Source organism: Lissotriton helveticus, chromosome 2_2 (assembly GCF_964261635.1).
Source record: "Lissotriton helveticus chromosome 2_2, aLisHel1.1, whole genome shotgun sequence".
NCBI classification, from domain to species: Eukaryota; Metazoa; Chordata; class Amphibia; order Caudata; family Salamandridae; genus Lissotriton; species Lissotriton helveticus.
The window spans coordinates 297,535,483-297,556,706 of NC_136060.1; the positions used below are offsets into that span (position 1 = coordinate 297,535,483).

General features: G+C 43.5%; 1 protein-coding gene across 1 annotated transcript in view; it reads right to left on the reverse strand.

Annotated features, from left to right (window-relative positions):
• LOC144821805 (ADP-ribosyl cyclase/cyclic ADP-ribose hydrolase 1-like) overlaps positions 1 to 21,224 on the reverse strand; it is a 212,759-nt gene that overhangs the window by 131,603 nt on the left and 59,932 nt on the right. The window contains exon 3 of the mRNA XM_078678980.1: positions 4,327 to 4,456. Coding sequence (XP_078535106.1) covers positions 4,327 to 4,456 — 130 coding nt within the window. The remainder of the gene's footprint in view (positions 1 to 4,326; positions 4,457 to 21,224) is intronic.

Genomic DNA, 21,224 nt, shown 5'->3' on the forward strand with positions numbered 1-21,224 from the left:
CAATCAGTACAGAATGCAGCGGCGCGTTTGCTTTCCAAAACACCTAAGTTCTCCCCGATATCGGACACTATTAAGAGATATCATTGGCTAACGATCCGAAATCGGATCAAATTTAAATCGCTTTGTATCATTTACAAAACACTCCATGATCAAGGACCAATTTTCTTCAAAGGTCTGCTGATACCTTATAAACCAGGCAGACAGCTTCGATCAGCCAATTTGAACCAACTTGTGGTCCCTCGAGTGAAAACAGTCTCCTGGGGAGACCGGCGTTTCACAGTTGCAGCCTCCAAATTATGGAATACTTTGCCACAGCACATTAAGATGTCCTCCTCACTCTTTCAGTTCCGTAAGGGGCTAAAGACGTGGCTCTTTGAGCAATAAAGTATATATCATCTTCTGTGCCGCCAATGATATTTAGGGAATCTCATCAGCGCCAAGACGCCCACGGGTATACGTTGCGCTTAATAAATTGCAAAAAATAAATAAAATAAATAAATTGAATATGGCCTCGGGTCCTGATGGGGTGCCCTTGGATGTTTTTAAATGTAATGTAGCTCTTTGGGACCTCTGGATTATTCTGCATATTAATGCGGTTGCTAAACAATCCATACCTAAGCCTTAGTCGACCTCGATGATAGCACCTGTCTTCAAGAAGAGACATTGTGTCTATCCGAGATACTATCGCCCTGCTTCTTTAATTAGCTTTGTTGTTAAAATCTTTGGCTGGATGACTTTGAATAGATTACTGACTTGAGCTACTACTGACTGCAATGTTTTATCTGATAGCCAGTAAAGTTTTTGGCCAGGCCTTGGGACGGCTGAGCAATGTCTCAATCTGTATCTTATTATTAATAAATACACATGGCCCGATTCACAAAGTTAAAGTTAGACCAAAAGTCTATTGGCTTGAATTAGAGTTTGACCGACTGCCTTACTCTGTCACAAGCGTAACGGATATCCCAGGCGCTGCATTACAAGGCCATTCTATCCTATTACTCTTATAATACAGCAGACGGTATATCTGTCACGTTTGTGAAGGAGTAACCCGTCTCGCAAACTATAAATCAGCCCATATAACTTTACCACTTTTCTGTATTCGCAAAGGTGAGTTACTACTAGTAACTTTACTACTAGTGGCTTTACCAGTAGTAACTTTACTAGTAGTAAGTTTACTAGCAAGTTTACTAGTAGTAAAGCTGCTAGTATTAACTTACCTGTGTGAATACAGAACAGTAGTAAAGTTAGACTTTTGGGCTAAGTTAGACCTTTGGGCTAACTTTACCGTTGTGAATCAGGCCCACAGTGGCTAAGCAAGATAATTTGTTTCTCTCTCATCTGCTCAGCATCAGGACACTTCCCTGCGTAATATCTCTTTGTGAATGTCCAGTAATGCTTTGAAGCTCAACGTTTCTAAAACTGAGGTCCTCATTCCGGTAAACAAGCCATTGGCTTGACACTTTGGGACCTCTACCTGCTCCGGTCCCTCAGGTTAAGAACTTGGATTTTACTATTGATAACAATCTCTCTCAGGACCCAAGTGTCTGGAGTCACCACAACTTGCTTTGCTGTACTCAAGTGACTGAAAGAAATCCTTTGGTTAATTCCACCCGCAGCCCAAAGAACCGTATTGCAGGCATTCGTGATTTCCAGACTTGACTATGGCAATGTATTGTACTTTGGCGCACATAAGGCCTCCGTTCGCCATCTACAACTCATTCAAAATGCGGCCACCCACCTTCTTTTTTGGTTGCCTCGACACGCCTTTGTCTCAGCTCTGCTGCATCCACTTCACTACCTTAAGGTGAACAAGCGCATCGAGTTCAAGGCTTTATGTTACATGTTTCGTGCTAAGCATGCACACAGGTCACTCTTAATATTAGCCCTAGGTAGCCTATAATAAAAGGCAGGGTGCATTATAATTCAAAGGTTGGATGTGTCCTTTTAAGTGTTACATGTTCTGGTAGGGAAAAACTCCTAAATACATTTTTCACTCCTGTGAGTCCTAAAAGTCCCACAGGAAAACATTGGTTTGACTTATCACATTTAATAAGCGCAACTTTTTGTTTGGGGACAGGCAAGCATTTTGTGTTTTGGCATCTATAAAATTGTAATTAAAAATCCTCTTTAATAGTAAAGTTTGATTTTAAATTACCATATTGAAAACACCACTTTCAGAAAGTTAGCATTTTCCTGCCCTTTGCAAGTCTGTGGCCTGTAGCGTGTCCTAAGTCACATGACTGGCTGTAGTTGGCAGTTGGACTTTGTGAATTCCTCCCAATTGGTCACACAGTAGAGGGATTATGTATGCCGGAATGGGTCATCTGCTGACCGGATGGGGGTGGAGCAGGGATCAGCCCCACTTGGAACTGAACAGGATGTGCTCTGCATTCACACAAAGGCATTGTCACCACTGCTTTGTCCCTGCCGCCAGCTTGGAGTCAGGGTAGGGAGTCAGGAAATTCCAAGCACAACAAAGAGAAATCTCTAGAAACCTATACTTCGAAGAAGGCACCAGGTACAAAAATGGGCCCTCAGCCCCATTCTTCAGTTAACTTTCAGACGTACGGAAGGACTCTCAGAGGAATGCCTGCTTCTGTGGCTGGCTGTGTACTCCACAAGACTGCTTTGCTGCACCTGGAAGGATTGGTTTGCTGCCTGGAGCCTGTCTTGAACTCTCGGTGGCCTGCACTACTGTTTGAGTCCCACAGAACTAGAGTGACTCCAAGGTCTAGTTTGCTGACCTCCTAGTCAGCGCCCCAGGGACATAACATGCTCCCACCACCTTGAACCAGAACCTGGACCCAACCTGAGTGAGTCCTGAACCCCAAAGCGGTGCCCCTCGATACCTGAACCATTGGTTGTGGTGTTAAAGGTGCCCAGATAGCCAAAATCCAAAACTTTTGGCTGAAAACTGCTCTGGGAACTGAGTTTAAAACCACAACCAACCTATTCATCTATCCACCCAAGGTGCATCACCGATCATTCTGACTTTGGAGCACCTCTCACTATGTTCTTCTCCACAGCAGCAAATCCTTTTCAGTGGTCCTTCGCCAAAAGGATATCCATCCCCCTGGAACTCTTGGTGACTATAGCTTCCTGCCTTGTCCTACTGGAGATTTTTGATTTTCAAAAAAGTGACTAAGAGGAAAGTAGAAATCTTCACTGTGACTTCCTCCAGTGGCTCCCCGATCACAACACTCCCTCTTCGGACACCGCCTGCAGCTTTGTCCAGCTGAACTTTACCTTCTAAGGAATTTTTTCTCCAGAATTTCTTCTAAGTCCGAAGGTAAGTGTCAACCGGGCCCAATACACTTCTTGAATCTGGCCCACGCTCCATTGCAGTTGGCTGTATTTTGTTAATATAACCCAGTCTTCCTCAACTAGTTGGTGCTTTGATATTTTAGGAGTCAGTTTTTACTAAAAACATTAAAAATTCATAAATCTGATTCTGCTGAATGTTATTTTGGCATGCAATAATTTATTTCAATTGACTCTATTTTCCTAAATTGATGTGGGATTTTTCTTGTGTTGTGTTTCCACTTTATTGTTATTTGAGTGCTGCATAAGTATTTTACATTTTGCCTATAAGGTAAGCCTGACTGCTTTTGTGGCAAGCTACAAGTGGGCTAAGCACAGGTTGATGTAGGGAATTTTGTGCTTCACCATGACAGGGACTGTGGCTGTTGGTTGAACAGGGTCCACCGCCTCTTCAACAAACAACACAATTTCTCAGTCACAATCAGTACATGCTATATGCTGCTTGAATCCTGGTTTCAACCAGACTGCACAAATGCACACATTGTCCTATGTGCAGGACTAAATTTTGTTTAGGATATATCAAACATCTCAAATATTTATTGGCTGCAAAATGAATATTCTTTCTGTATAGAATAGTCCTTGTTCTTTATAACCAGTGTGTAACTTGTAAATCAATAAGATCAGGGACTTCAAGATTTTGTTATGAGCACTGCTGAACGCATGGGCCTCTAAAAACCCTGGCTTCTTTGTCTTGATTACTCCTCATTCCCCCACCCTATAGTTCCTGTCTCCTTATCTCACTGTTGCAGTCTTTTTTGTCCCTACTTTCTTCCATTATACTTTTTTATTATTGTAATATTTCTCCTTCTTTATTCCTTTTCCCCTCATGCTCTGTTTGGATTTTAAAGTCTGATGGTGAAAAAGAAGTTCAGGTTACAAAATTAGGTGCTGGTTGCCAACAACTGCATGTACTGGTACAAATGAAGCGCTGATCTTAAAAAATAATATTTGTACATTGTTATATGTATGTAATAAACAATCAATGTAAATACAAGCAAATATTACCCTGTCGCACAGGATGGGATAACTTGTGACTGCCATTAATTCTTCATAGTCTTCAGGTCTAATATCACACTGATTCTTGTTCATAACTGATGCTGCTAACATATTTAACAGTTGAATGCAGTCTTTATTCCTGTAGGAGGTAAAGAAATATTATTAAATGTAGTTGAAACTGCTCGAAGCCATAGAGAGTACATGTATTGTATTTCATAAAATATACCATTATGCTTACACAAATGAATTGCTTTAGAAGACCAAAGAGCGACATTAAAACACAATTTTCAGAAAATGATTAGTCACTTCACAAAGTAAACAAAGTAAACAAACAGTGTTTATGCCAATCGATCTCACTTGTGGGTAAAAGGCAAGGAGTGGTTTAGTAAAGCAGTATTGATGAAAGCCACAGGTCAAGCCATGGGACCATCTCGAAGAAGGATGAATTTGAGATTAAAGGGCATATGTTGCGTCTGTCACTATTATATACCAACCCGCGGCTGATAGAGCGGTTTGACGCCCTTAAATTTTAAGGGTGCATTATATTCATGTACGAACTGCACTGGCATATATTCTAATGTGTGGTTTAACTTTGTGCATATAAGAACGAAGTTTATATATAATCCTATTAAAATCAGTGGAACGAAAGTGTGACTCCATTTACAGGATTGATCAGCATTTCACACCTATTTAGAGAATTCACGTAACTATGCACGTATATAATGATCATTAGATAAAACAAATGTATTCACTGTTAAGATTCATATAGAGGCTTGTGTAACGAGTGCACATTTAAGAACGTTCTTAGGTTAGCCAAATTGTAGGCATAACTTTTGTTTTCTTAAGTTTCGTTTATCCTCGTTTGTTTCGAGTTGGGAGTTAATTAAAATGTATGTGTGTAGAAAGTTTTCCTTTTGCCCCTGGAGCAGGTGCAGGAATTTGACCTCGTTATTGTAGATTTAAGAAGATACATGAAAGGAGAGGAATGTCTTTGAAGAACTAGAATAGAGAGAAGGGAGGACACCTTCCATGCCTGGTAAAACCTGGGAACCAAGGTCGGCAAACAAGACTGCAAATTAATTGGAGCTTGTGGAAAGTTACTCAAGGAAGGTGTTCATGGACTAACGTACCATGTGACCTGTTAGGGGTCTAACTTTGTCTTTTTGTATTAGGCACAGGTTACAGATTCGCGGGACTTCTCCTTTTGACAGAGGAAGGAGAGCATCTTAGTAGGAGCTCTGTAGCTTTACGCTACTTGACACATTTAACATGAGTACACTTCTTAGGAAGTCAACACGTGCTGACACCTTTGGGCATTCTTCTGGGAAATTAGGAAGGGATGCCACTTTAGAAGTAGAGCAGGGACAGGTTATTCTTTATTTTGGAAATACAAATGAAAAAGATTTGGACACAGTGTCTATACTCAGCTGTGTTCTGATTTTGGAATGTATCGTTCTCTGCCTATTGTGCTGCATGAACTATATTCATAGATCGGGCTTTGTATTAGTATTCATGTATCTTTTCGCCTTAATATTGAGGTGTGTCTATATTCCGTTGTTTCTGGTTTTGTAATAAATCAACAAAACCTGAATTCTGAGTCCGTAGTTCTTTAGCTGTACGGGAGGGGAAAAGTATAATTGGCTATTCGTTTTTGTCCCTCTACGCTTCTTAGTAGGCAATAAAGACCATCGGCGAGGTATTCCTAAGTAAATTTAGGATATGGAATCTGGCCCCATCAATCCTTATCTTAAAAAAGTGAAACAGATTGCAATTGAAAATGCTTGAAATCTGCAAAAAAAACAATTGATGGACACAATGCAGAATAATGTCATACATTCACCCCAGTACGGAGATCTGGCCCTAAATCCGTATTTAAATTTTTTTTATTTTATTTGTTCATTTATTTTTATTTTTGGAGTTTTATGTAGCGCTGACCTGACCCAGGGGTATCGGAGAGCTTTACAACAGTGTTTCATAATAGTTACATGGCAGAGCAGTCTAAACATAAAGTTCAGCAGTCCAAGAGTGCTGAGGCTTCTTGAGGTAGTGGTTGAGCCCTGAGGTAGCCTCGTTGAATGCTTTATTGAGGAAGTCCGAGAATCTTGAGGCAGCCTAATTTTTTTGCACGCTTGTCTAGGAGCGGACTGAGGTGGAACTGAGCAATGTAAAGTCAGAGAGCACCGGTGTCAGGGTTAGTGTGAGGGCGGCGGCTATCCATTCGGGAGGGAGCCATGGAGGAGGAGGGCTTTTAGGTGCTTTTTGAATTTTGTGAAGGACAGGATAGTTCTGATGTCTGCTGGGATGGAGTTCCAGATTTTTGGCGCATTTCCAGCAAATGACCTCGTGGCGGTTTTATGTTTGCGTGTTCTCAAGGGGATGCGAAGGAGGGAGTTCAAGCTCCTGAGGTTTCTTGTCTGCCCGGCCCTCTTGAGTTTGGCGGCCCGATAGTTCGGTTTTCCAGTGTGAAGGGCTTTGTGCTTGAGGCAGGCCATTCTGAAATTAGCTCACTGTTCAACTGGGAGCCATTTTTGTTTTTTTAGTGCTGGTGAAATGTGGTCGTATTTCCTGATTCCAGTGACCATTCTGGCTGCTGCGTTGAGGGTTGTTTTGAGGGGAGCCAGGTGGGATTTCGTGGTGCCGGTTAGGGTTGCATTGCCATAGTCGAGCTTCGGATAGCACCAGTGATTGTGTGGCCATTCATCCCTTTAGTAGGGATGAATGGTTTAATTTTGTAGAGAAGCTTTAGGTTGAGGAAGGTAGTCTTTGCAGAGCTTTTGATGTGGTTGGTCATGTCCAGTTTATGGTCCTAATTGATTCCTAGGGATTTTACGGAGTTAGCCACGGTGAGATTACCGTTTAGAGCATCCATAGCTTTAAGCTATTCTGTGATTTGCGGGTTCTCTTCTTTGTTGGAGATGAGGAGGCTCTCCTTTTTGTCCTGATTGAGTTTAAGGTGATTTTGGGACAGCCAGCGTTGAATTTCTTTTAGAGTGTTGTTAAGTCTGAGGATGTTGTTTGGGGAGGAGGTTTCTAGATAGATCTGGGTGTCATCGGTGTATAGGTGGAAGGGGATATTCGCCTTTTTGAGTATGGTGGTGTGGGGTTCCATGTATATGTTGAACAGTGTGGTAATAGCACTGGGCCTTGGGGCACACCGCTGCTGACGGGGTGGAGGTCGAAGGTAAAGTTTTTGATTTTTATCCTTTGCGAGCGGTTCTGGAGGAAGGAGGTGAACCAGCGGAGGACCTGCTCATTGGCACCTACACTTTCTTGTAGGGCCTTGATGAGAAGTTGGTGATCTATCGTGTCAAAAGCTGCTGATAGGTCGAGGAGAATGAGAAGGCAGCAGTGATCGGAGTCCAGTGACTTATGGATATTATCTGTGATATTGAGGATCGCCCGTTTCAGTGCTGTAATATTTTCTGAATCCCGATTGGTGGGGTCAAGAAGGTTGATGTTGTCCATGTGTTGAGTCAGTAGTGAAAGGATGCATTTCTCGAGGATTTTGGATAGGAGTGGGAGATTGGAGACAGGTCTGAAATTGTTCAGGTCCATGCAGTCAAGGCCTGTTTTTTATTAGTAGTTGCGTTACTTGACTGATTTTAAGGCATTCAGGTATGATGCCGGATCTCAGAGAGCTGTTGATGATTCTGCACCAGAACGGGGCTATGGAGAGTTTGAGTTTTTTGGTCAATTGGGTGGGTATGGGGTCCAGGACGTGAGAAGCGTGTTTGCAAGTCGAGATTAACTTGATAATCTCGGCTTCCGTGATGGGATTGAAGGACTTCCATGTATTTGTATGGTGTAGGCATGTGCTTTTTATTGGAGCAGGTGGCAGGCTTTCGCAGGCAGGATTGGTGCTGGTGTCTAGCGAGTGTTCAATCTTGGAGATTTTTTCTTTGAAGAAGATGGCAACGTTTTTGCACAGTTCCTTGGAGGCCTGGGGGGAGGGTATGGGGGGCTTGGTGGTTTGTTGCTTGATGAGTTTAAACAGTTCATTGGGCCTATTTTTTGCATTGTCCAGGGCGGAGCAGAAGAGTTATTTTTTTCATTACAGATGTGTTTTTTGTATTTTCTCCGAGCTGCTTTGATTTGTTCAAGAAGGTTTGCGGAGGGGTTATTTCTCCAAGAGTCTTTCTATGGCTCTAAGTTGTCTCCTTTCATTGTTGATTTCCTTATTGAACCAGGGTCTGGATTGGATGTTCCTGTTTTTTTAGTTTCAGAGGGGCTATCTGGTCTAGAACTGATGTCAGGGATGTGTTGTAGTGGTCAGTGAGTTCTGCCGTGGATAGGTCATCCGAGGAGGTAGCGAGGAGGGAGTTGACTTTTTCCTCCAGGTCAGCCATGTTGATCTGAGTGAGATTTCAGGTCCATTTGGGCTGTTCTTGGGTGGGGGGATGTATAGTGGCTGGCTGAGTGAGGTGGAAGAGGATTAAGTGATGGTCGGACCAATCTACGGGCAGGGTGTGGTTTATTGTCACTGTGTCACGTTTGGCTATGATGGCATATAGTGTTGCTCCTTTGTTGTGAGTTGTTTCTGTGCAGTGTTGCATAAGGTTGTTATTGCATAGTAACTCAATCAGGTTTTGGATTAGCGGGTTGTTATCTCTGTTCCAGTGTAGGTTGAGGTTGCCTAGAATAAGGTTATTCGTATCTCGTAGTGAGCAGTGGGCAATCAGGTCACACAGGTGTTCAGGTCATCCGAGGAGGTAGTGAGGAGGGAGTTGACTTTTTCCTCCAGGTCAGCCATGTTGATCTGAGTGAGATTTCAGGTCCATTTGGGCTGTTCTTGGGTGGGGGGGTTGTATAGTGGCTGGCTGAGTGAGGTGGAAGAGGATTAAGTGATGGTCGGACCAATCTACGGGCAGGGTGTGGTTTATTGTCACTGTGTCACGTTTGGCTATGATGGCATATAGTGTTGCTCCTTTGTTGTGAGTTGTTTCTGTGCAGTGTTGCATAAGGTTGTTATTGCATAGTAACTCAATCAGGTTTTGGATTAGCGGGTTGTTATCTCTGTTCCAGTGTAGGTTGAGGTTGCCTAGAATAAGGTTATTCGCATCTCGTAGTGAGCAGTGGGCAATCAGGTCAGACAGGTGTTCAGTGAAAGTGGTGGAGTTGTCTGGGGATGGTAGATAAGGTGGCAGGTTAGTTTTTTTTTGTTGCAAGTATTGATGTTGACAGTTAAGCACTCAAAGGTGTTGTAGTTGGAGGAGTCTGTTTCAGTCACGGAAATATTGTCTCTGTCAATGATTGCTAAGCCTCCTCCTCTTTGGTCTTTTCTGTCTTTATTGGTGATTGTAAAGCCTGGGGGGACGAGAGTGTCCAGGAGTGGTAGGGAGGAATCATTAAGCCAGGTTTCAGTGATGAATGCTATGTCTATGTCGTGAGTGAGGATGGATTCAGCTAGTTCTGTGGCATGTTTGGTGGCTGATCTGCAGTTTATGAGCATGCAGTTTGTGGGGATCGTCTCTGTTTTGGGTTTCTTTGTTAGGAGGGCCATGGGGGTGTTAGTGCGGGTGGTCAGTGGCCTAGGTGAGTTAGGAGGGGTTTGGTCTCTTCCTAGTCCGGTGATCACCTGGATTTTGGATTGAAGGGTGACAGCAATGGGATTGTCGTACGAGGAGGCGAGGTCCGCCGCATCACTCTCAGACATAGCGTCTCTGGTTCTTTTCGGTCTCTGTGTCAGATTGGGGAGGGGGTTAGCTACCCATCTCTGGGGGGGACAGTGGACGGTCTTTGTTGTGTCTGGGAGGTGAAGGAGTGGGTGTGATGCGGTTGCTGGGGCGCTGCGAGGTTCGCTAGGATTTCACTAAGGCCCTGGATTATAGTTGTTATCTGGGTATCCAGCATGGAGAGTCGCTGCTCAGTCTCTAATTCGTTGAGGTAACGGGACTGGACCAGTGTGGGTGTGTTGGGCCTAGGGAGGGAGAGTCTCAGGGTGTTGGGTAGCTTAGTGGTGGATGTGTTGTCCATGTCGGGTCTAAGGAGAGAGGATCTCAGGGAGATGGGTAGCTTTATTTTGGTTGTGTTATCTGTTTGGGGTCTGGGTGGGGCCGTGAGTGCAGGGTGGCAGGGTCTTGTTGGGGTTTGGGTGCTATATTGCCTGTGGGTTTGGGGGGATGGGTGTTCAGGTTTTTCGGAGTGAGTTGGAGTGAGTGGAGGGCAGGTGGCGGGGAGGGGTGAGAGCCGGCAGGTGACGGATGGGGATGAGATCCAATGGTGGGCAGTAGGGAGGTCCTGTTCTCTATGGGGGTGGTGAGGGGGATGTCGTGTAGTAGGGAGTCTTATTGGGGTGGTAGGGGGTCTTATTGGGGTGTAGGTGCTATGTTGCATGTGGGTATGTGGGGGTGGGTGCTCAGGTTGTTCGCAGTGGATTGGGGTGAGTGGGCAGCAGGTGGTGGGGGGGTGAGAGCCTGCAAGTGGCGGGTGGGAGTGAGAGCCGAGGGTGGGAAGTAGTTAGGAGCGGGGGTGTCATGAGGAGGTGGGCGTGCGGGGTTGCTAGGGAGTACTGGAGATGTGGGTGCCAGGTGGGGGTGAGAACCGGACAGGGGTAGTGGAGAGGACATGCTCTCCCTGGGGGTGGTAGGGGGGATGCCACATAGTGAGGGGTGTGTGTTGTTGTTAGTAAGTGCCAAAGCGGTAGGTGAGTTCAAATGGCTGGTCCGGTTCGTCCGGGGGGAGGAGGGGTGGGAGAGGAAGGGGAGTGTGAGAGGGTGCATTCTGGAGAGAGAGGAAGAGGGTGTCAAAGGACTTTAGATTGTCACTGTTGGCTTGTATCAGGACTGTGCCATTGGAGGAGATGTTCACTGTGGTATTTCCAGAACGCCTTGAGCAGTAAGGGAATTATATTGTTAGTTTTCAGCTATGTGAGGTGGTTTTTGAAATGTTGAGCTGCGATCTGAAGATGGATTTCCATGCTTCGTGTCTCTCAGTGTGGAAGATAAGGTCCATTTTTCCCTTTCCTTTGGAGGGGCAGTGGTAGGTGTCTACAAAAAGTGACTCGGGATGCTGTCTGATCAGTTTCTGTTTAAAGTTCTTCTTCGCTTTAGGTGAGAGGCCAGGTGGGAAGCTGATAGCGAAGGAGTTCGGGCCATGCGGAATTACGTGGTTCGCAGAAGAGGGGGCGGTGTGGACTGTCGTGTCGGGAGGCATTGTGTGTGGATGGGGCGGGGCAGGCTCCGTACTGGAGGGCAGGAAATTGTATCCAGCGAGTCTTCAGAAAGTAGTAGGAGAGTGATGGAGAGATTCAAGTTTGGAGAGATTCGGGTGGTTATTATTGTTGTAAACGTATCTAGGACCCTTTTTAAATATTCCCGATTTATGCCCTTATGAGGTTATAACAAATCATGTCCTTATAAAGGCATAAGAATCATATCCATATTTAGTCATAGCCAATGCAGTCCAAATACGGCAAGGCTACTCCCATAGACTTCTAGAAAGTACAACGCGTTCTTTAAACAAACCAAGCCTCCAGCAGCCCGGGAATTCCCCCTGCTTCTGTTTTGATTTGTCCAAGAACTCCTGGAGTCCTGAAAGAACTGCAAGTTCTTAGTGACGTCTTATGTCCAACCTTACGTCAAACTCGGCACCTTGCAGGTATAAATATACCGACATCTGCCTTAGCAAACACACGGTGGTTTGGACCAGATCGGCTATCTACTTACCCGACGCCCTGCTGAGACGAGTGCCAAAGGAAGCCGACCCTCCCATTGACGCACTGAGCGAGACGCTGTCTTTTCTCCTGCCGAGAAATCCAGCTCAAGTGTTTCCAGTCACCCTTGCGGGTTGCTGGGAGATCGAGTCCTGAGAAAGAGATACAAGACCTCCTTCATTCTATAACCAAGTTACAGAGCTGATTAGACCTTTAGAGAATTCTTGATTCAGATTCTTGGCAAAAACTATCTTAACTTAAACTGCAGCTCACTTACTCCTTCCCACGTACTAGGCTTAGGTTAGGTACACTGGGGTAGGCGTAGTTTAGAAACACCAGTTGAGCACGTTTAGTCAACTTTTATCATTGTATGTATTTTATCTGTGTTAAAGTATCTTATAGCTCAGAAACCATATAAATGCTTTTACAGTATTATTTCATACGTCTCTCTATTTCTCTGCACTCCTGGTGAAACTAAGCATGCACGATTGACTGAGTGAAATAGCTGTCTATTGTTTCCGCGACTTTGGAGATATACTCCTTATTCTGGAGGGAGCAAAGTTGTCATGTTTATGCGGGTGTCAGAAACTAATCCCTTCTTGTCTATTCAGGAAAGTTAACACCTTCCTGTTCACTCGAGAAAGCTTCTAGTGACCTCTGAGCTAGCTGGCATTCATAATTTAGTCTAACATATTCAGCAGAGACCTAGTCGACCTCAGTCCTACGTCTAAACTATCGTTTATGTTATTCCAATGCGCAGAGCCTATTGGGAATATAGGAACTACACTACATTATGTGGGCTAGTAGAAGAGGGCTGACTCAGGGGTGCGGTGGATTGAGGTGCTGGCGGTGTGGATTGCGGGGTCGCCTCAGTCGAGATTTATGTTCCTGGGCATCCCTCTAGAAGTTAAGCATGAATTGATGGTGGTCACGGGTGTGTTCAGTCTCTCTACCTTCTACCTGTTGGTGGTGGGTTCGGAGCAGCATAGAGCTCAGTCCGTGGTGTTTTCCACTCAAAGGTGGTCATAATTGACCATATGAGATAAGGGAAGTATCAGACCAGATACAAACAGGATCAAACAGTGAGCATCGTGGAGCCATTCAGTGTTAGCGGTTTAGTGGTTGTCAGCTCCGGTAAGTGTTTTAGGCGGCCTTCTTATGGTTGCCACCAGAGAGCTCTGCAGCCCCGGAGAGATGGGGTAGGTCACAGGTTGCGGCAGTGGGGGGGGGGGGTTGCGCTGCAATAGGGACAGGTCGACTATACTGAAATCTATAGGCGTAGTTCAGTTTTAAGTGGGGCATTCATTTAAATTTTTCTTCCGATTTGCGGGCATGGCGGCCATTTTGGGGGCAGGCACAGGCGTGTGGTGGGAGCTCAGATCTTAATTTTCAGGGGGGGTCGCGCCCCACAAGGAACGGGTGGAAGGCTGTCCCGCAGGGGTTCCGAGTACCTCACTACTAGTACTCACTTACTGGCTCAGCAGTGTCGTGAATCCGGCTTATGGAGTTTGGCCTGGGCGGCCATTTTGATGTCAGGCATCCGAGGGCCCCGAGGGTCGGTGCTGTCCAGGAGTCTCTGCACCGCTTCTGTCCTTTGCTGCTCCTGTCTCAAAGCGAGGCCCACGAGGGATTCGCCCAGAGGTGAGTGTCTCGGTGCTTTTATTTTCTTCCCTTCCAAAAGAACATCAATAGGGGTCAGGAGCACGTTTCTTCTTCTGCTGGTCTACGATCCTTCTTCTGCAGGGCAGTGGGGGTCAGAGCACTCTTGTGGTCCCTATGCTGTTTTTTTTTCTTCTTTCTTCCGGTGTTCTTGTACTGCGAGCCCCAGGAACTTTCAGTTTCGTTCCGGGGCTTCGCTTCTTCGTCCAGTTTCCCCATGGCTTTTAGTGGATGGCAGCAGCAGCGTGTTTTGCTTTCTTCCCCTTCTTGCGTGATCCGGTGGTTGGGGAGCGGCAGATGTCGTGTGGAGGGTGGGGGACAAGCAGGGATTTCCACCGAGGGCCGGTGATCCTAGTGTCCGGGCCTCAGGGACTTTCAGTTTCGGGAACTTCGGTCCTTCGTCCGGTTACTTTGTCGATTCTTGCGGATGGCGGCAGCATTCAATCCAGCTTTAGACCTCTTTTTGCCTGGTCTGGTGGGGGAACAGCAAAAAAAGGGGTGCGCAGGGGGGCCAGCAGGGATTTACACCTTGTTGTTGATCCTAGTGCCCGGAAGCTTTGTTGAGGAGCTCCTTCCCAGCGGACATCTTTTTTTGCTTGTCATACCATTCCAGTTTGCACCCAGCCATATGCAAATTATTCTTGACCCTGCACCTAATAGGAACAGTCCAGCCCGAACTTACAGGGCAGGTTGTGTGCCTAATGCTTGAAATCTAACATTACAAATTATTTTTGGTAATGCCCTCGAAAATAAAACATGCAGTTTAATGTTTCCAAACAGTCGTTCCAATAGTTAATCAGGTGTTCGAACTCTAAATACTAAAAGAAAGCATTATTAATGTGCTCTTGTTAATACTAATAAAGTAAGGCATGGTAGAGTCACCTCAGTCCAATTTTACTGACAGCATTGTGCCAACCATCAAATTCTTCAGGCGCGAAAAGCACATTTTAGAATTACGCAGAATTCCGGACGGGCAGATAAATATCATGATTGCAAGTGCTAACATGACAGCCATATGGCCATTCACAGCTCCATTGTCACCAGGTGGCAAAAGGGAAGTAAAGTTGGAGGCAGCCAAACACCCACAAATGAAGCCATTAGTCGGTCATTCACTCGGTACAAAAACACTGGCACCCAATTCTGCTTCATTTCTATATGCAGTCCCAGGGACCTACGAATGTAATAAAGGAAGAGTTTATTTTTTTAGAAAAGCACAGAAATGGAGGAAAGCCACCAATAAGAACAAGGCATCTGTGGCTGAGGTGAAAGCCATTTAATCGTGAGCAAACATTGGATCTGTGTAGTATTGTACACAGTTGAGTCTGTGTATAGAGGTTTTTATAGTAAGTGCAGAAAAATGTACACAGAAAAATATACAAAAGCTATAATCGCTAACATGCTTAGTTGTAACGGTTAACATACCAAATCCGAGAATGTAATCCCTTTTACACATCAGTGTTCTTGAGATCAGTTACACCTCATTCAAGATACGAATCCTATTTTCACAAAACAGTTGCTTCAAATATTACGTTCTGAAGCCAGCATTCGCAAAAATGATCCATACTTTATGGGGAAAGCTTGTTTTGTCTGAGCCACATGTGACTCTACTTACGAGTGGCCTATTGTCGTAGGGAGGAGGAGAGAGGACTGAGAAAGCAATATATCTCCTTAGACTGGGAGGCTATGATACTTGAACTGGAGGCACTAGACTTATCTCCTACACAAGCCACAGCGTCTCAGTAATCGGAAGGGCGCCTAGCTATTGTCTATAATCCGGTCTGATGAAGCAAGGTGCAGAACAAGATTTTGTTCAAACTTGTGAAGTTAATTTCCCATAACAATAATTAAATTAATAAGCTTGTTGTGAAATTACTAATCAACTTAGTTTAAGAATACATTCATCAATACACGCGGGATAAACTAATGTGCTTTATGTTGCAATCGCAAGAAAAAAATAATAAACTAACATTGTCTATTGTCAGTATTAAATGCGGCTGTTTAACTAATGGCATGTGCTTATTTTGTGTGCTTATGTTATGTCCTTTTTGTGACGAAAGCTCATGGAGTTCGTGCAGATCCTAAAGGAAAAAGTAAATATAATGCTGCCTGAATTGTGCTTTTGCTAGGTAACATAATTAGCAGGATTAATTAGTAAAGGGGGTGGGTAACAGAATGGGTCTCAATTCTTTAATTAATTGATGTCTTGTGTTTGTTTAATAATAGTTTCCAAAGTGAGGCCTAAAGGTGGTTCAGAAAACATGGCTGACAAAGCTGCAGACGCAAAAGCTTGTCCAGAGTGAAGTCTTTGCACATGCATAGTTGTGAAGATTTTTACTGCACTGTCATCGTTAATTGAAAAAGCAGTTCTTTGCTGAGTTGAACGTGCTCATGGAGAAAAGGCTCAAGGACAGGAACTTAAAGTGTCTGCCAAGGCTAGGAAGTAAATGTACGAAACTCGAGGAAAAGCAACTTTCTTGAGGAAGCTGAAAGATGTGGAAATGAAAGACAACAGGGCTTATGAGAAGCCTGGTCAAGAATCGGAGATGACCTAATGTATTTTTATCATGGACTGACACAGGACAGCCAATGAAAAGCTCGGATTTGCTTAAAAGAATGTAAAATGTAAAAAGTTTAGCTAGAGAGAAAACCTGACACTATAAGCAGGGAAAAAACTCTTATTTTCCGATTCCTGATTGACGTGACATGCTGTTGGACATTTGGCGCACGTAAGGACAGCAGACTTTAAATGATTTTTCCTTTCTAGGTGAAGTGAGAAATTGACAGGGAAATAGATTTAGGGAATGAGAACTGTTATTCTGCTAATAATTTATGTTTCTGAGCTTGCTTTGAAAATTTCAGTTTATTAATTCATTTCCTTATTAAAATGCTGCTTTCTTAATTGCTTATAAAATAAAGATTCTAAAACGTAAATGCTTTTTCTTTATGAAAAATAAAGTTAATAAAATTAGATTTGAAAAGACAAGCTGGTCTTGTTTATTCATGGTCTAGTTACCATCGGTTGATCCAATCGCCTTGATGGTCTGATTAATAAATAATAAATGTTTAAAACCATGGTGAAAATAGATAAACTGTAGTTGAATATAATTTTGTAAATAACATGTGAGAAGTTTAGTTAATCATACCACCTGATTCAGTCGCTCAAAAATTGTCTCTTTGGTAGTATGGGCCTTTATATGTGTTTCATGATTAATGGTGAGTCTTGAGGTGATAGGTAGTGTTTTTGAGACAGTTTTTCAATCGGAGCGCTGGATCAATTCCTTGGTAACAGAGTTCTGCTGGAAACTGTCTAGAAGATCGGAGACAGTTCAGTACGGAGCAGTGTTCAGTATCTCTGCTTATTTGATGTTTGGCGAGGTATATAAAAGCTCTGATTTATGTAAAAACCATGTGTGAGTTCTTAAGCACAGGTTCAATTATGTTGATAATGTGTTGATCAATAATTCAAAGACAAAGTACCGAGCTGGTTGGGACGATACTTTTTAAAGAGCTGGTGAGATGCATATAACTCGCAGTGGCGGCTGGTGGCATTTGACAGTGGTGAGGCGTGAAATGATTGTTGTACTGCACTGTGGCGAGCGAGCCTAGCGAGCGAGCGCGACCAACCTACGGAGGGTTCCGGGGGGTTAACCCCCCCCCGCCTGAGAAAATTTTGAAAAAAAGAGTGGACAAATTGTGCATTTTCAAGCAAATTTGAGAAAGCAGGAAATTTAATAAAGCAATTGTGAAAGTGCAGTTATTACATTAATAAAGAGATGTCACTTAAACACATAGGTAGCTGCTCGTGTTTCTAAAACTAAAATACTGTAAAATATGTGCGTGACATGCAGCCTCACATGCAGTCTGTACTACCTGTGTAGTGTGCTTAGTGCAGCAATACAGATATAAATACATAAGGAAGTTAGCCACACAGACTAAGCTATATGTATCATGTGATGGATTGGGGTAAGCAAGGTTCAGAGCTAACAGAGAACTATTTGTAACCTGATTAGCGTAAGGAGCCTGGGATGTGTCAGCACGTTATTGCAGTCCTTGGAGAAGGCTGGAAAGAGATCTGTCCCATGGGACAGGAAGAGCACTGTGCAGGACTGAACCGAGCAACCACTGCAATACATTATCAAAACAGCGAGCAGACACAGCGTTACAAGCATCATGCAGGCAAATTTCTCTCTATAAAATCTGCTTTGCACAAATCATTTAAAAAAAAAGGGGAAAACCAATTTTCTTTTAAAGGAACAGAAAAATATTTGCAATTCATTTGGTTCGGAGCCCAGACTGAACAGTTATGTCCAAGGTGGGGTGATGAGTCCAACTTAATCGTAAATGATCCGTGAAGGTGTGCGTGGCCGGTGCTGGGTTGGGTAAAATTACCTCACCCTGAGGGTTGTAGACTAGAGACAGCAGACACATACTTGTGCTGTGATTTGCCAGAAGGCCTGCTGTTGAAATGAATGGCTCCCCATTCTTCTGTTAAGTGGTTCTATGAAAGAGAACAGACAGACAGCCCCGGGCACCAAGCTTTTTTTTACCTGTCAAATGCAGACAATGGCAAGTACAATACTGGGAATGCACCTCGTGTGCCCACTCTTCACTAGATGTTCGGAATTACTAGTGGCACGCATTTTCTGTAAAAAATGGAGGCCAACAGGGACACAGAATAGTTTCATTACTAAAGAAAAATCTTTCAGTTAAAACACAGTAAAAATACAGCAATGGATAACATTTTGACTTCCAGCCACACTAGTCCAGAGAAGTCCAACTATCAGTGCCATTCACTTTGGGGCTCTGTTTGGAAAGAGGATAGTCCCTGCATAGAGAAAGAAAAACTCTAGAGTCACGACAGAACCCGGAGCCATGAGATGAGCAGCCACTTCTGAGTATATGTTTAGTTATGGAAATAGATCATATTCTGTAAAATACGAGCAAAATAAATAGTAAACCAGAACAACAAGCCCTGCGTCTGAGTACAGAAAGGAAAGATTTGTGTACCAACACAAGCATACATGCAAACATGAAAAGCAATGCCACCAGCTCTACAATTAACGTGGTAATACATACAAACTGCTATGAAGAACTGGCTGCATGATTTATCACATTAAAGGCAGACCTTTTGGCTTTCCCAAAGCTTTTTTTGCCACTAGCACAATCCGAATTTTAAGAGTGAAGCCAAGCAAAACAGTGCTGGGGAATTAATCAATGGCGTTCTTTGAAGTAACCTAGTATTAAATCACAGTATACCTTTTCCGTTTCACCTACTTGCATGTAAACAAGAAAGAAGAGGAGATTCAGACAGGCACAGGGAGATTAAAGCGCCAGACTTTTAGTTCATGCCAAAATGTAACCGGCATGACCACTTTATAGTAAATGCAACAGTCTCTCTCTTTGCAGCGTTATCACTGAGCTTGCAGCCAGCTTGTGCACACAGTTTTAGAACCTTAAAGCAGCCCAAGCACGGCACAACAAATGATTCCCAGAAGTCTTTTGAGTTTTGAAACAAAGAGGAAGTTGCGGGGAAATATTGTACTGCCCTGCCTGTGAAACTGCATGTTAGATCAATGAGTATGCCTACAAATCAGTTATATACATCTAAAAGGGCATACTCCCAAATTTGAAGTGAAAAGTTAATATGTTTTTTATACAGCTATTTCAAATTTATTAAAAAAAAGTTTAAAACCCACACTTATGCACATGTGCAACTCCCACAAAAGAGTTATGCTGGCCGGATGCCCATCTTCAGCAGCAAGACACCAATGCTCAGGTTAATCTAGGTCTAACACACAAATCCCTGGAAGGACTTAGGTATTCAGTAACCAACCATGAATATGTCTGCAGCTGTGTCTGGAGATGCACTCATAAAGGCCTTGAATAATCTCAAACTGTTGCCTCAACCACAGATCCTTGTGCCAAAAAAACATCAAACTGTTCTAGTCTATTATCATCTGATCTACACACGTTACTGGGGATTGTCCCTAAAACGCTTGGATGTCATATTTACCCAGCTTATTCAGAAACTGACTGCCCATGAATCAAACTTTACCCAACTACAGACCGATGTCCCTTTACCACCTAACACTAAAATCCTCAGAACTGCTGTTATCTCACAATTATCAAATTATTTGGAAACAAATAACCTCCGCAGTGACTTTCAGTCAAGGTTCAGACTGTGTAGCGGTACCGAAAATACATTACTAAGCATTAAATAACAACTGCTTTCCACAATGACCAGAGTAAGGATCCTCGTAGACATGCTTTATGTATTCGATACAGAAGATTTTTAAAAAATCATCTAATGTGCTAGTGAACACTTTTGGCATAGACAAAATTGTACACAAGTGATTACGTTATTCCTCTGAAACTTTACCTAGCAAGTAGAGCTTGATCCCTCCTCCTTAAAATATCACAAGTGACACAAGGGCTTCCAAGAGTTTTCCAAAAAGTCCTTGCCGACAACTACACCACTGAAGGCTTTCCACAGCAGCCATATCACTGGATATTCGTTTAAGTTCACAGTTAAATTGAAAGAAAGCTCTAATAATAATGAAAACCAGTCAGGGTATTGTAAGGTGACCAGAATTTTAAAGCCAAAAACCGGGACATTTAACAAAAATAGAAGAAGGACTACAATTTTACTTCAAGTGATGAGAGCGCTCCTCGGCAGAGAATTACAGAAGAGGCAGTAAGAACATACATAAAATGCAATTTTTAAACCCAGTAGCTTGCCTGTTGATTAAATTGCTTTATTGAAACAATTGGTAACTATCACTGCTTTGTAAAACATAAAAAACACCTCCCACCATTTTCAGTCGACCCTCTTTAAAAACGGGGACATGAGCTACATTTCTAGGAATTTGCTGGGACAGCTGGTTAAAACCTGAGACCGTCCTGGCAAAACGGGGATGCCTGGCCACCCTAGGGTATTGGCTTTTGCCTATTGAAATGCAATGTACATGCATACATAAATACAGAGGGTGAAGTGTTGTTTGCACGCTGTGGTGCACAGTGGACGCCATGTTAATGAACACAATTAAAAACGGCGAGTAGAAATTAGAAAATTCAAATGCTAATTTCATCATTGGCGAGAAAACAAAGGAAATCACTAGGGAAGTATTAATATTGCATCCAATTGAATTTAGAAACAAACAAACGACAAAGGGATTGCACTGTTCACCTACTGCTTGTCAAAGATTAAGAAACTATGTCAGGGAGTTCACAAACAGTCAGTAGTCCATCAGTGAGCTGCTGTGATTTTACATGAGTGTTCCATGGCCCATGATATAGGTGTGTTAGCCAGGACACCCTCTGGCACCCACAGCACTATGTAATTACTAAGTGCTAAAGCCAGGCCATTACAGAAAACACTGCACATTATCACGTAGTTGGCAGGCAATGTGTGCAGGAGGGCCAGTGTGAAAGGAAAGGAGCGAGTGAACAGCCAGGGGGGGGGGGGTTGTGAACGTATCTAGGGCCCTATTTAAATATTCCCGATTCATGCCCTTATGTGGTTATAACAAATCATATCCTTATAAAGGCATAAGAATCATATCCATATTTAGTCATAGCCAATGCAGTCCAAATATGG